Raw genomic sequence first — 13,849 nt, forward strand, 5'->3', positions numbered from 1 at the left:
GAAATTAGCAAACCACTCCTAAAGAAGAGCAATCTAAATCCATCTGTAATAACTACAGGCCACTATGTATTTAACCTTCCTTTTCTTGGCAAGATCTTTGAAAAGGTTGTCTAAAAGCAACTGCATGATAATTTAATCTGAAATCATCTCTATGATGACTCCCTATCTGTTCCTCATGCTAACCACAGCACAGAAACAACCCTTGTAAAGATAGTTAATGACCTTACACTTGAACACTAGCTTAGTCTATATGGGCCAGTTCTAAATTGTCTTGGGGCAAATACACGAAATGCAGAAATTTCTCTGTTTCTCTTAGTAACTTGGTAAATGTGTGATGCTCCACATGAGGGTTAGTTTTTGGGCTCCTGTTATTGAAACTGCACACTCCCTTTTGGTTAGGTAATATACGTTTCTTATGATAATTGCTGGCACCATGCAGATGACTCAGTTCACAAATTAATATCTCATTGGTCTCTGGGGATTTGAATCCTGTTAACTAGAGAAACCTGTGAATGTCTGAAAAATGTTCTTCATCTTAAGGAAGACTGAGATAGTACTTGTTTTAGGCGTTCGGGCATAAAGAAAGGACTTTTTTTTTTCTGGCAGACTGAAAAAAATAATGTACATGCTTTTATTACTAATAGATTCGACAACTAGGCCTAAAATGCCTTATTTTCTTTGGGGAAAACATTGCAAAAGAAATTGCAGCAGGAGATATAGGCCTGTATTATATGCAGAGGATGATATTTATTTTCTCTACGTGTTATCTATTCGTGTGCCTGCTTTGCACTGGTTATAGGTGTTTTCTTCCTTGTTATGTAGTCTATAATTACAGTTGGACTTGACATGACTTGCCTCTGCGGAGCCTGACCAACACCAACACCTCTGCCTCAGGTTAGATGAGGCAGAGGGGAGCGGCAGAGAGGGGCGGGACCACACTGGCCGGCCGCGCTGTTAGCAGCAGAGGGGAAGGTGGAGGTGGAGGTGTTGTGTAGGCGGATGTGTGTAGCTGGCCCGGGTCTCCTGCCAAGTTGAAAAGTTGTGTTAACTCGTCGGCTCTCTCCCGGTCCGCTCCACCAAGTGCCTTGGCTGTTTGTGATCTTCCTATACTGCAAGGTAAACCTATTTAAACTCAGTTTATCGACAGTTTTACTGGTGAAATAGATTGATTGGCCTACACCTTTCTAATCTGTTATAATTCCAAATGATGTAAATCCGCTGTGTATTTTACCCTAATGACTCGAAATGAGGAATTTTCACAGAAAATAGTAGCTATACGGCGATATCCTGAAAATATAATTGGTTTGTTTATATTGTTGGTTGTTCAATATATCGTTATCATCGAGGGCAGTTGACAGTTGACAGTTTTATTTACCATTCCAGTCAGTAACCATGTGATACTGTCTCTTTAAGAAGGCAGGGAGTTGATGGAACGAGACGTCACGCGCGTGGTGTCTGAAAGGAAAGTGGTCCTGACCGGGAACAACCACCGCACGTTCACTTGGGTTAACTAACGTTACAAACTTCTGAACCTTTCAGGTTAGTAAATCACATTGCTCCTAAAATACCTAAGAGGGGAAAATAAGTAATAACAAAGGCCTTAGTTAAACAATAAGTATTCTGTCCATTCATTAACTTATGTTACTATATTTTCCATTCATTCTCAAATGTCATGCTAACGCTGTTGGCTAGTTAGCTTTGGCTGGCTAGCTCATGACATTAATGTTATGGACTTTAACATAGCTAGCTAACATTTTGCTACCTGATAACATCTCAGGTATTTAGTGAACTTAGCAGGGTGCATGTCCGCTGTATTAGTTAGTAACCCACTGAACTTGTGTCAGCTCAACCTGTGGTCAGGATTTCCATTTATTTTCAAGCTTAGCTTAACTAGCTAACTTAGCTATGCAACGGTAGCTAAGAGACATGCGTACCGCTAGTGTTGGTTCACGCTGCTTATTTTGAACTAGCGTGTAAATGTTAACACTGGCACCACTGTCGACGCATGTCCTTCTGAAAAGTTGGTTAGCTAACGTTAGCAAATACACAAAATAATGACGTTAACTTTGGGTGTATGGTTAGCTGACTGTTTCTGAGCTGCCGATTTTACGGTAGCACAATGAATAGCTAGGTTGGTGTTAGTTGCCTTTTTGTTTCGTGAACGTTAACTTGCATACCAGAGCAGAAGCACAGCTGTACAGTGGAGATACTGACACTGCGCCAGTCATTGAAATAAGTCCCTGACAGCTGTTTTGGTCCAGCAGCTCCTGGCTAATGTTAGCCTAGATATTCTCAGGCTGAGCATGAAGTTTTGTCAGGATAGATTGCTTGTGATTCATGGGTCCACTGGCTTTGTTGTTATCAACCCTGTGTGTTCATATGTGTGTTGATATGGCTTACACTGGGATTTTGGTGAAGTTACACCCATGCTCGTTGCTGGCTGTTGCTAGGTTGATAATGAAATCGCTTTTATCCAAAGACTCCTATGTGTTTAGTGGTGTTCAGTAGCCCTTGGCATCAAGTGTTGTTGCCCTCTAATACTTTAATTGTTTTCATATTCACGGCTATCATTGTTGTTTCTAGATGAGATTGTAATTGTGATCACTGCGTAAAATTTGTGGATGGTGTTTGGTGTTGCCCATTACGCACTGTCCTAAGCAGGCTATTGTAATGATGCATATTGCCTAGTGTCAAATCAGATGACTCAAAGGGACAAAACAATAGCTTAAAAATGCACCGTTAATTTTGGTGGTATATGGGGGTAAATTACTAGGCAGTGTACACAGTGGGATTACAATATTGTGATGACTAACTAAGCAGCCCCACCTGGTGGCAAAACCACGCCACTGTTAACAGCTGGTAGCAAACAAAAATATTTGTTGACGATAAAAGTTCTAAATATCTAGTTCTAAATATCTGAACCAGCCTCAGTGACTTTATTCCATGGTAGGATATTCAAATCTCACACCATTCTACGCTTATGTTTTGCCCAAAGTCTGTTGCTGTCATGCCTGCTAAAAAGACCGCCAGCAAGAGGAAGTCTGAGAGTAAAGTGGAAGATGATAAAGACCCAAAGAAACTGAAAGGTAAGGTTGTACATTTGTAGGGCTGCAACTAACGATTATTTCCATTGTCGATTAATCTGTCGATTATTTTCTCGATTAGTTGTTTGGTCTATAAAATGTCAGAAAATGGTGAAAAATGTCGATCAGTGTTTCCCAAAGCCCAAGATGACGTCCTCAAATGTCTTGTTTTGTTCACAACCCAAAGATATTCAGTTTACTGTCATAGAGGAGTAAAGAAACCAGAAAATATTCACATTTAAGAAGCTGGAATCAGAGAATTTTGACTTATTTTTCTTAAAAAATTACTCAAACCGATTAATCGATTATCAAAATAGTTGGCGATTAATTTAATAGTTGACAACTAATCGATTAATCGATTAATCGTTGCAGCTCTATACATTTGACCCCAGGAATGAAAAGTAAAGTAGTCATTAGGTCTATTTTGAGCTTGTTTGGTATCTCCATAAAAACATGCTCGTCCTCATTAGATTTGCCATTGCTTAGATTAAATTAAATCAATTTGGCATGCTCTCCAGTTCTTTTTTTATTTGTGTGCCAGTGTCCCACAGGAGTCATGGGAAGGAGGCGGGTCAGGTTCTTGTGCTGGGCCAGGGTGATGTTGGACAGCTTGGTCTAGGAGAGGACATCATCGAGAGGAAGAAGCCGGCCCTGGTGACCCTACCGGAAGGCATTGTGCAAGTGATAGCTGGAGGCATGCACACCGTCTGCCTCAGCGACACTGGCAGTGTAAGTGATCATCAGCCATATTTCTTTTAAATAGAAAATGCTGTTACTACTTCCATGCCACCATTGTGGGCACTGGGTAGAGAGGTTCCCAGATAAACTGTACTTCCCATTTGTAGGTCTACACATTTGGCTGCAATGACGAGGGTGCCCTTGGTCGGGACACATCAGGGGAGTGCTCCGAGATGGTTCCAGGGAAGGTGGTGCTGGAGTCGAAGGTGGTTCAGGTGTCTGCTGGGGATAGCCACACAGCTGCACTCACAGATGACGGGACAGTGTACCTCTGGGGCTCCTTCAGGGTTAGTTAACTGCTGCTGCAACCAGCTAGGCCTGTGCTCCCAAGTTTGTGTGTGTGTGTGAGAGATTCTCCTTCCCCCTGCAACTATTGCCCTAAGTTGTTGCTGTTAATATGAATGTGTTCTTAGTCATCTTGCCTACTTAACTAGTGATTTCTGTACAGGGCATTAACATTTTTACTTAGCAGTGTTGCTCCCAACATCCAAAACCTAGGAACACCAGCAAAATAAAAGTTTTTGTTTGTTTGTGAAAATAGTCAATGCTTTAAAACCATTGCATTGTTTTATTCTGGATATACTCTCTATCCACATTTGGAAAGCAGAAACACATGTAACAATAATTATTTGCATAGAATTTCCAAACAATAACACATACTACTACTACTGATGATGATGATATACACATCACCTTATCATCAGTTCTTGACATGGCTTCCATACTCTCTAAACGTCACATCTCAACTCGGTTATCATAGAAAATCCAGACTGTTGGATTTTTAAATCGTGAAACTATCGAATCAAACTGGTCAGTAGGGTAATGCTATCCATGAGTGGTATGGCACTCATGGTCACCTTGGTCTAGGACACACTATTACAAATATATTTGTGCAGTTTGGAGCATAGAAACATAAGTTTTACTTCTGTGTTCATAACGAACCAGCTAATAGGAGTCAGGTATCATCTGGTCGACAGCCAGCGCTTGTGGAAAACACAGTCTCTTGTTAGAGGGAGCATCGGGAACGGGATTTAATTTTAGCCAATTAAAAAAACAACTTTGATGTAAATAAATTCAAGTTGGTGTTTGGCTGTAACAGAGGGGTCGCCGTGCTTGCTTTAATGAAGTTATTCCAAAAAGTTGCACCAAGATAATTATTTGTAGGAACACCAGTGTGCCCAAATTAAATTTTCAGGTCACACAATTTCAAATTTGGACACATTTGCAAACAAAATGGTTGTATACAGCCCTGCTGTATGTTTTCAGAATCCCAAAACATGAGGCTTTCATATCTTCTACGGCTTGAAGATTTACATATTGCTCTCTGTTTTTGTACATTAGGATAACAATGGTGTTATTGGTCTTCTGGAGGCAATGAAAAAGTGCACCCTTCCAGTCAAAGTCCCCCTGACAGAACCTGTTGTCAAAATTTCATCAGGTAAGAGATGATCTCCCACGACGGCTCATGTATTACTTTGTACTAATTTGTTGCGCTGTTTATGTCTCATGCTCATGAATGCTTTGCCAGGCAACGACCACCTTGCAATGGTGACGCTGGAAGGAAATCTCTACACATCAGGCACTGGAGAGCAGGGACAGCTGGGAAGGGTGGCTGAGCGGTTTGCCAATGGAGGAGGCAGGAGAGGCCTTTGTAAGTAACTTTACAGCCCAAATACCTCAACTCATGAAGCAATAATGGAGCAGAAGGTTTGACATGAACATTACCCTCTGACTGATGATAGCATTATCAGTAGATAATTTCTTCATGTCTACTGTGTAATTTATAATACTGTGGCTGACTGTGTGTCTACTTTGATTTCAGCCCGGTTGCTGACACCCCAGGTGGTAAAAGTCAAAGGCAAGGTTCACTTTGTAGATGCCTTCTGTGGAGCATACTTTACCTTTGCTGTGTCAAAGGAAGGCTATGTGTACGGATTTGGCCTGTCCAACTATCACCAGCTTGGTTAGTATGACACACTAGTGTTCCCGTCCTCTTCAATATATATTGTGTATGTTGATAGTACTAATGGAAGTGTTTTGTATTGGCTTTTATTTACCTGTAACAAATGCTTATAATGTTTGCATTTCTTTTAGCTTTGAGTTATTTGTTACACACACATTTTTCTGTCCTGAGCTCACTGTAGCATACATTAGCAGGTTATTTTTTGCCTCTGTGTCCTTCCAACCTCTTTTTCAATCTTTCCAGGGACTAAAGGCATCAACATGTGTTTTCTCCCAGTGAAACTAACATGTTTCAAGAACTCTACGACCTCCTGGGTTGAATTCTCAGGAGGACAGCACCACACAGTCTGCCTTGATGCCGAAGGTAACATGCAGCCAACAGATGGCATTGCCGAGCCATATCTAATCCAGATTCAGACTATGATCCTACCTGGATAGAATTCAAGAGCCACACAAAGTCTGATCAGCCTACTTGTAACATCAGCTATATCTGTACATTTGATGCACTACTACAAGTTCCTAATAGTCGGACTGTATCAGTCGAGTCTTGACCTCTTGTCTGGTCTCACGATTGCATCTTCAAAGTCTTTTGACTCTGACCTTACCTGGGTTAAATTTGGTCAAATCATATTTGATCTATGCAGCATATTTCATACAACACTGTAACCCAGAGAGCTTTACAAATAGTTATAGTTGGAAAAAGAAAGCCAATAAAATAAACATGCCAACTAACATCATAAAGGGACACAAGAACAGGAGAGGTAATGTTTAAAAAGTTGTTAAACGCAGACTATATAGAAACTCGAATAAAAAAACAGCACTAAAAAGTGTTTGTTTTGGGGTTTTTTTCCTCTTAAAACTCTGTGGCAAATTAGTATATCGGAGATCAGCTGGGAGGCTCTTCCAAATGTGGGGGGGCATAAAAGTGAAACGCTGCCTCCCCTGCCATTTTGGTTGTCACTTTAGGGACAGTTAAAAGGCCCGCACCAGATGATCTGAAGCATCTATTGGGCTCATATGGAACAAGGATATTATTTTTATTGTCTCGGGTCTATTTTTCATCGTCTCACATATTATTTTTACAATTGTTCTTGAGACCAACCCAAATAATCTCAAACTATTATATTAAAATCACAACATGCAGGTTTCTCGCTGCATATTGTGCTATATTCTGCTGGAAGACCTTTGACTTGGGCTCAACTAGGCCTGGTCTTGTTATGTCTTAGACTGGACTCAGGCGGTGTTGTCTGTTGCCTTGTCTAATAATTGAAAACAATAAATCAGTCCCTGTTCTCTTGTCTTGTAGGACAGGTATATAGCCTGGGCAGAGCGGAGTATGGTCGTCTCGGTTTAGGCCAAGGGGCTGAGGAGAAGAGCGAGCCCACACCTGTGACGGGGATGGAGCCAGCCAGTAGAGTGACATGTGGGGCGTCTGTCAGCTATGCTGTCACTAGAGAGGGTGAGAAAGAAAGCTAATGGACCACAGTAGTGGATTTAAATATTACCAATACACCACATGGTGCACAGTCTGATGTAAATATATTTTGTGTAGTGGTAGCTGTTATTAATCTATTGTGTTTCCAAATTGTGCGTCAGCCATGTTTGTCAGAGTTTGTGATCTTAGCTAATTGGAAATTAAAGTACGCTCATTCCACTAATTCCTGGCTGTACTCCAGGATCTGTGTATGCCTGGGGAATGGGCACCAACCTCCAGCTTGGCACAGGTGAGGAGGACGACGAGTGGAGCCCCGTCAAGATGACGGGCAAGCAGCTGGAGAACCGCGCAGTACTAATGGCTTCTAGTGGAGGGCAGCACACAGTCCTTTTGGTCAAAGACAAACAGGAGAGTTGATGTCTCCCTCGGGCAGAGCGTGATGGGTGACCTTTTGATCTGTTGCAAGTGGGGCTTGTTAAGATGCCTAAATGTGGGGACGGGGTTAAGCCAAATGTGACTTCCTGTGCTGAGCCAAGAGAGCGAGAGAGGTGCGGGGCAGAGGGGAGAGGTGAGAGGTGAGATTTGGCCCCACTTATGAGAGCTCTCCTCTCGGTATGGAGAAACATTTCCTTGCGTGTTTTCTGTAGATCATGGCAAACAAGAGGCTATTTTTTAAATCTAGTTTTTCATTTTTGTTCAGTGTTCTTTTCAATAAAATCATTAGTATGACTGTAAGATGATATGTGTGATGTTTGTGAATGTTTGATTGTGCTTGTATGCATGTAAGTAAGGGAAATGAGTGGGCAAGCCTTTTAATGACATCCCAACAGTTACAACTTTTTTTTAACGCTTTTATTTTCTTTGAAGCAATAATTCCACTTTGGCACTCGTTTAGAAACCTAAACTCAAGGACCTTTCAGCCCAGTTTAGTCTGAGTCTGTGAGACTACTGTTAATTTTACTTGTAGCACACAAAATTGCTGTTATTATTTGGACATTTAAGTAACAACTCATACTGTATCATACATTTTATTGCTTTTCTTCCTGTCTGAAAATAAAGATTAAAATTTTAATTTTTCAAGTCTTTTCTTATGCTGTGCAGTAATCCCAGTCATGTTGACACAGTGCTAAGTCTAACAGTAGCATCTCTGTTAAAGGGGAAAAACCACGCTGAAGCAGAATTTACATGTTATTCTAATGAAGTTTGACAGTCCAGGCTTCATCTGGAAGACTTCTTTGTTTTCATAAATGATAGAAACAACAAAGACACGCTCTTTTTTTCATCCAGTGAGAAGTCTTGCAGCTGCTCCACTGTAATTGAATGGAAGGAGAAAAAAAATGGGAACACGGCGACCATACCCAGTGTTGAGGATGTGGGCACATTTTGTAGTTCATGCCTTTACTACTGTAACGAAATGACTTGTTAAAATGTTAAATTCCAAGCAGAGGGCACTCATTAATTCGCAGTGAATTAAAGTTTTGTTTCTTGCTTACAGTATAACAGATGAGGGTCTTCACTTTGTTGGAGAAATGTTCATGTTTGATCATATGAATTCTGTTTATTTTGTCTTGAGGAAGTATTCAATGCTATCCTTACAATCAAAGTGGTTGGTTTAGTTCACATAAGCTTGTACACACAATATACGTATGCACTTGCTTAGGTTGGTAGTACCCTTGTGCCTTGCTCAAGGCACCACCATGTGTACCATCTTGTTTGGTGCATTGCAGTTCTCAAGTTATATCCTGTATAATTATAAGTGTCCATCAGCTTGGCAATATTACAATTTTCATTTGCTTATCCCAGTATTAGGCAGTAACATCGGCCCTCCAGCCCTCTCACTCCTTGCCATTTATAAGAGAGGGGGGGGTTCAAACTCAAGTCTGCTTGTCTAACTGTGAGGCCACTGCTGCCCAACAGTTGCACCCTAATTACTGCATGTCTATTATGCATGCAAACACATTCCACACAGAGAGCCACAAGTGTAACTGAAAAACACTTAGGGATGCAAATGATGACACTAGTGTATACATCAAAGCTACATGCTTTTGTGTTAAATCTGGAGTGAAAGGTATTGGGCCCTTGGTCGTCTCGTCTTGCTTTCATCTGACCGAAAGGACCCGTGATGAAGTATAAGGAATAGGCCTATGGCATATGAAAAGCCCTCGTGGCACTGTGTTCTCCGAAGGCTTTGAAATGCTAAAATATCTTTCATAAGCAGTTAATTGACCAGCGTGAGCCTCTCTTCTCGTGTTTGTTGTGCATAGCTGTTTGTTCTGTGACAAAGAAACATGTCAGGAATAAATTTGATTGTCAGCACCGTTCGCTGCTGCTCACTTGTGGTTATGCAGGGTTTGATTGTGCATGTAAGCATCTTTCAAATCTATCAAGTGACTGGATTGTCATTCGATTGTTTTATACTTTCGACAGTTTCCAGGGCCGCTGTTCTGCTACTTTGTCTTAATCACACCTGGCAGGTCACTGAAGTGTCGGTGTGATGCAAAGGACATAAAGGTGCTAAGACTTTTATGTTGTTGCAATAAAAGCAGGCACATCAAATTTAGATTATATAAAAGTTCTAATAATGTTTAAAGGGATTGTTATGGTCTCAAGTACAGACTTACCGCAGTGTGTTACCCGTACTATTTCATTTGAATAATTTCTTACACTTTCTATTCTGCTGTGATGTGAAGAAAACCAATTACAGTCTGTCTTGATAGTGGCTCAATAATTAAAAAAAATAATTAGACATGGTCTACACATTGCATTATGAGGTGTGATTGCACTGTTGAATACTCAATATCTTTTCTCTCAACCCCTGAATTTTATTTATTGCCTAAATATAACACTTTACAGCCTGTTGATTAATGGGTTAGATTTTTAGGTTGTAAATGATTATTTCTACCCTGAACTGTATGTGATGGCTCAATTAATATGCCCTTATAATAATGTCAAACACCAGGCTGAGTCAATATTCAATCACATTGATTATGCGTGTTATGTGGGGGGAATAATGAAACTGATTGTTGCTATGTTTAAATGTGACCTTTATCCACCCACCCACCACCCATTATTTTTCTTCTCACCCACAGAGCCAAAATCTCAAAGTCAAGCTTTGTTAGGTGTGGGCAGTGTTACTGTGGACCTGTCTGGACCACATTAAACCTCTAAAACCTCTTCAAATGTAGTTGTTGTATCCCTGCTCTTTGGTTCTGCACCTTCCATACTTCATGAATTCCCCAAAAATGCAGTCCAAAAACTAAATGCTTTTATGATTATCTTTAAATAACAGGCTCACTGCGCTGACTATTTTAGATGAGCAAGACTGATTTAAGCTTGCAGTTTAAACTGTTGGAGGTTAAGAAGTCTAGATTTGCATATCTTAATCATCTTTAAACAGCCTCTCAGATGGGGGAGCATTCAGAATTGAGACGGATAACGTTCTAAAACCGAGTAACCTTCTCATACATTTCCAAAGGAAGAGAGATATTGTTATACAGATATGCAGCAATGACACCCAGTGATTAATTCCTTTCACTCATAGAAAATATACAGAGATTTTTTATTCATATGGGTTCTAATCCCCCATCTCCTTAAACTAATCACAGAGGAGACAGAGGAGTCTCAGGCACCTGGAGCAGCACACACTCACTCTAATAAAGGAGGGAGCAAAATTAATCACAGCAAATTGGCTGCTCCACTCAGAGCTTTACATAAGGCTTTCATAACCTTTGCATTTGGTTTCCCAAAGCCTCTGTAATGGGTTTACATTGCACATTCGTTGCAGGCTCATGACATGCTTCACAACACATTCGTAAATAACAGCTACATGCTATGAACATTATAATCGTGTTATTTAATTTAGGAAAGTGTTGCTCAGAATTTTGCTCTGCCTTGATTGGGTTGTGGTGGCCCTTGAATCATCCCTGCTGCTTTGTTAATTAACTTGTCATTTAGAATTGTGCTGAGTGCCGTTCCCCCCAATATGCCATAATCAAGACATCCAAAGTTTCGTGATGCTTTGAATGCTTGGGGGAGGTTTTACTGTGGCTTTGTTTTCAGTAAGTGGCCCGTCGAGGTGGGAACCTGTGGAATATGGCTCAGCAAGCTGCTGCCGTCCACCTCTCTCTCTCTCTCTCTCTCTCTCTCTCTCTCTCTCTCTCTCTCTCTCTCTCTCTCTCTCTCCCTCTGTTTGTCTCTCTCTCTCTTTCTATCTCTGTCTCTCTAACCCTAACCTCGTCTAACATATAACTCTAAAAACACTTATAAAACACTTAACGTCCCATTGTCATCTTCTATTTTGAAATGGCTGTGTGTGTGTGTGTGCGTGCGTGCGTGCGTGTGTGTGTGTGTGTGTGTGACAGAAAGAGGGCGAGAGAGAGAGAGAGAGAGAGAGAGCATATATTCAACCCACTCATCCAACATATAAAACATATAACTCATAAAACACTTAGAAGACATCCCTTTGTTTAATGGATTGCATTTTTCAGTTGCAAATTATCATAGATGGAGACTCAAAACGCAAAACTATTTCATCACCCATTACATCCAGGAGGCACAGTGCTGTACCTTAAGGATATACTCCAAACCCCTCAGGACAAGTGTATCTATGAGAGACGACATACCTTGAAACTAGGACAATGTTCAAAATTGTTACACTCTGTGACACTTCCTGTATTCCTGCTGTGTTTTGACTGCTAGCAGTGAGCTGAGAGTTTTGAGATAAAGCAAAAAGCATCTTACTGGTAGCAAGCACTGTTGTAACTGCTTAAAAAAAATAAAGCTCCTGGCTGTTACTAATGGCAGATGAGCTAGAGAAACAACAACAGTGTGAAGTACTCACCTGTTGCCATGGTATAGTAGATGTTGTTTGGTTTCGGCCTTTTGAAAGCCCTGCGGACTAATAAGAGAAGAGTTTACACTGAGCAAACATGCATTTGTGTGAGAGTGTGCACAGGAAACCAAATAGGGCATTATTTGGAAATGAATAACCTTCCACATCAGTGCATCTCTCTTGCTCTTAAGCTGCTGGTGCTCCATTGCCTGCGGACCGTGGCTGTAATTACTGAAGATTGCCTTGATATATTGGACTCCCTCGTCCAGAGGGCTGAAGGCTTCTTGTGCGGCTGCAAGACCCACAGAGGAGGACCAACAGCTGTGCAGGGGCTCGTAAGAGAGGCCAAGCTCTTGAATGCATGTTCACAGATCTGTTATGTTCACCAGATGTCAACAGGCGTCAAGCCCCAATCGTGAAGCACCATGGTGTGTGCGTGACTCATCCCATTAACAGACTTTTCTTGTTATGTACCTGATATCCACGTCAGAGCACCAATGATCCTGTGCTAATTATTGGCAGAGCCATACCTAAAATGCAATGATAATCTCTCATGGAGGGCAGCTGAATTGAAAAACAGAGTATCACTCTTCTGAGAGATTTGGTAGTTATAAAGGGATGGACACGCTGGATCCTGTGAAGGAAGTGGGTTTGCCAGCCCTGCCTCTTATGACTTACTGGGAGCCTCTCAGCTGGCAGATGGCACCCGGTTTGAATCCCTCTCTCAGCTCCACTGACAGCTCCCAAACATCCAGTCAAGCTGCCACAAAGCTTTTTGCACTTCTGGCATTATGTAAACACCTCAGTCGAGTGCGAGGTCTGATGATCCGTCTTGTGGCAGGATTCCATCGCTGAAAGCTGTACGCCAAAGTGCATTACCAGAATGTCTGAATATCTAATCATTATTGCAATAATTGATTCCATTTGGTTCGAATTGGGTTTTTCCATCTTTGGTTTCTCATTATATGGTTTTTGACTCAGCACTGCCAGGTTTTTCCACTGTCAGCCAAGATCCTGCGCCTTTGTGTGTGAAAAACAGATGAAAAGCCTTGCTGCTGTAGGTGGCTATTGTGGAGGAGCCAAAATGTTTGTTACACTGACACCCACAGAGGTTTTTTATGTAGTGGCTCAAGGATAAATAGTCCAAGATTTACTCAGTTTTGATATTGTTGCACTGGACGTCAAGTCATACATCTATCCAAGCTGCCAAGCAAGATTATTGTGTTGTACCAGGTCTAGCAACAAATCTGTCTCCACAGTGAACGGCACATTTAATGGCATAGTTCACTCCACAGGTCCCTTCACAAAGTCTCCCTTACAGCTTTCTCCAAAAATACAGTATGCTTGGAGCTTTTGAGGCCGGCAAGGGAATACTAACATTGCAATATTCAAAGCTGTTATGAATACTTCAGCAAGATTCATTCCCTGTCTCTCTCTCTTGTTCCCTTTCTTTCTCTTTATATCTCTCTCTCTCCTCCCTCTTCCTCTCTCTCTCTCTGTCTCTGTTAATTTGCCTGAATACATGGGCAGGCATTAGTTGGGTCAAAAGATCTTAGACTATCTGCTTAGAATCACACAGAAAAGAGTGCTATTTCTACAGAAGCAAAAGTCATAATGCATAATACATCTGTCACCAATCTGTTGAATGAAGCATATTGGATTTCACAGTTTGAAAGGGCCATGGTCAATGGTCAGGAGTCAACTCATGGCATCTGGGCAGAATTGTCTTAAATTATTAATTTTGTTGCTCTTCCGCTTGCCGTTCACACAGTGAGCATCAAGACAGAGCCATCTATATTT

The 13,849-nt window shown here is 41.3% G+C and overlaps 1 protein-coding gene across 2 annotated transcripts; it reads left to right on the forward strand.

Annotated features, from left to right (window-relative positions):
* The first annotated feature begins 984 nt into the window (after positions 1 to 984).
* rcc1 (regulator of chromosome condensation 1) lies at positions 985 to 8,290 on the forward strand. Of its 2 annotated transcripts, none has more exons than XM_071525459.1 (11): positions 985 to 1,116; positions 1,417 to 1,539; positions 2,996 to 3,086; positions 3,625 to 3,812; positions 3,929 to 4,108; positions 5,163 to 5,259; positions 5,350 to 5,472; positions 5,644 to 5,784; positions 6,028 to 6,147; positions 7,090 to 7,242; positions 7,460 to 8,290. In XM_071525459.1, exons 3-11 carry the CDS (start codon positions 3,008 to 3,010, stop codon positions 7,633 to 7,635), a joined length of 1,257 nt encoding a protein of 418 aa, XP_071381560.1. In that variant the 5' UTR covers positions 985 to 1,116; positions 1,417 to 1,539; positions 2,996 to 3,007; the 3' UTR covers positions 7,636 to 8,290. The 2 variants fall into 2 exon arrangements, with proteins under 2 accessions (XP_071381560.1, XP_071381561.1); XM_071525460.1 differs by having other exon boundaries at positions 1,102 to 1,116; positions 1,414 to 1,539.
* The last annotated feature ends 5,559 nt before the right edge of the window (positions 8,291 to 13,849 follow it).

Source organism: Centroberyx affinis, unplaced genomic scaffold (assembly GCF_046629955.1).
Source record: "Centroberyx affinis isolate AG114_WGS23_722 - 3 ecotype Tasmania unplaced genomic scaffold, CSIRO-AGI_Caff_v1 ptg001293l_1, whole genome shotgun sequence".
NCBI lineage: Eukaryota > Metazoa > Chordata > Actinopteri > Beryciformes > Berycidae > Centroberyx > Centroberyx affinis.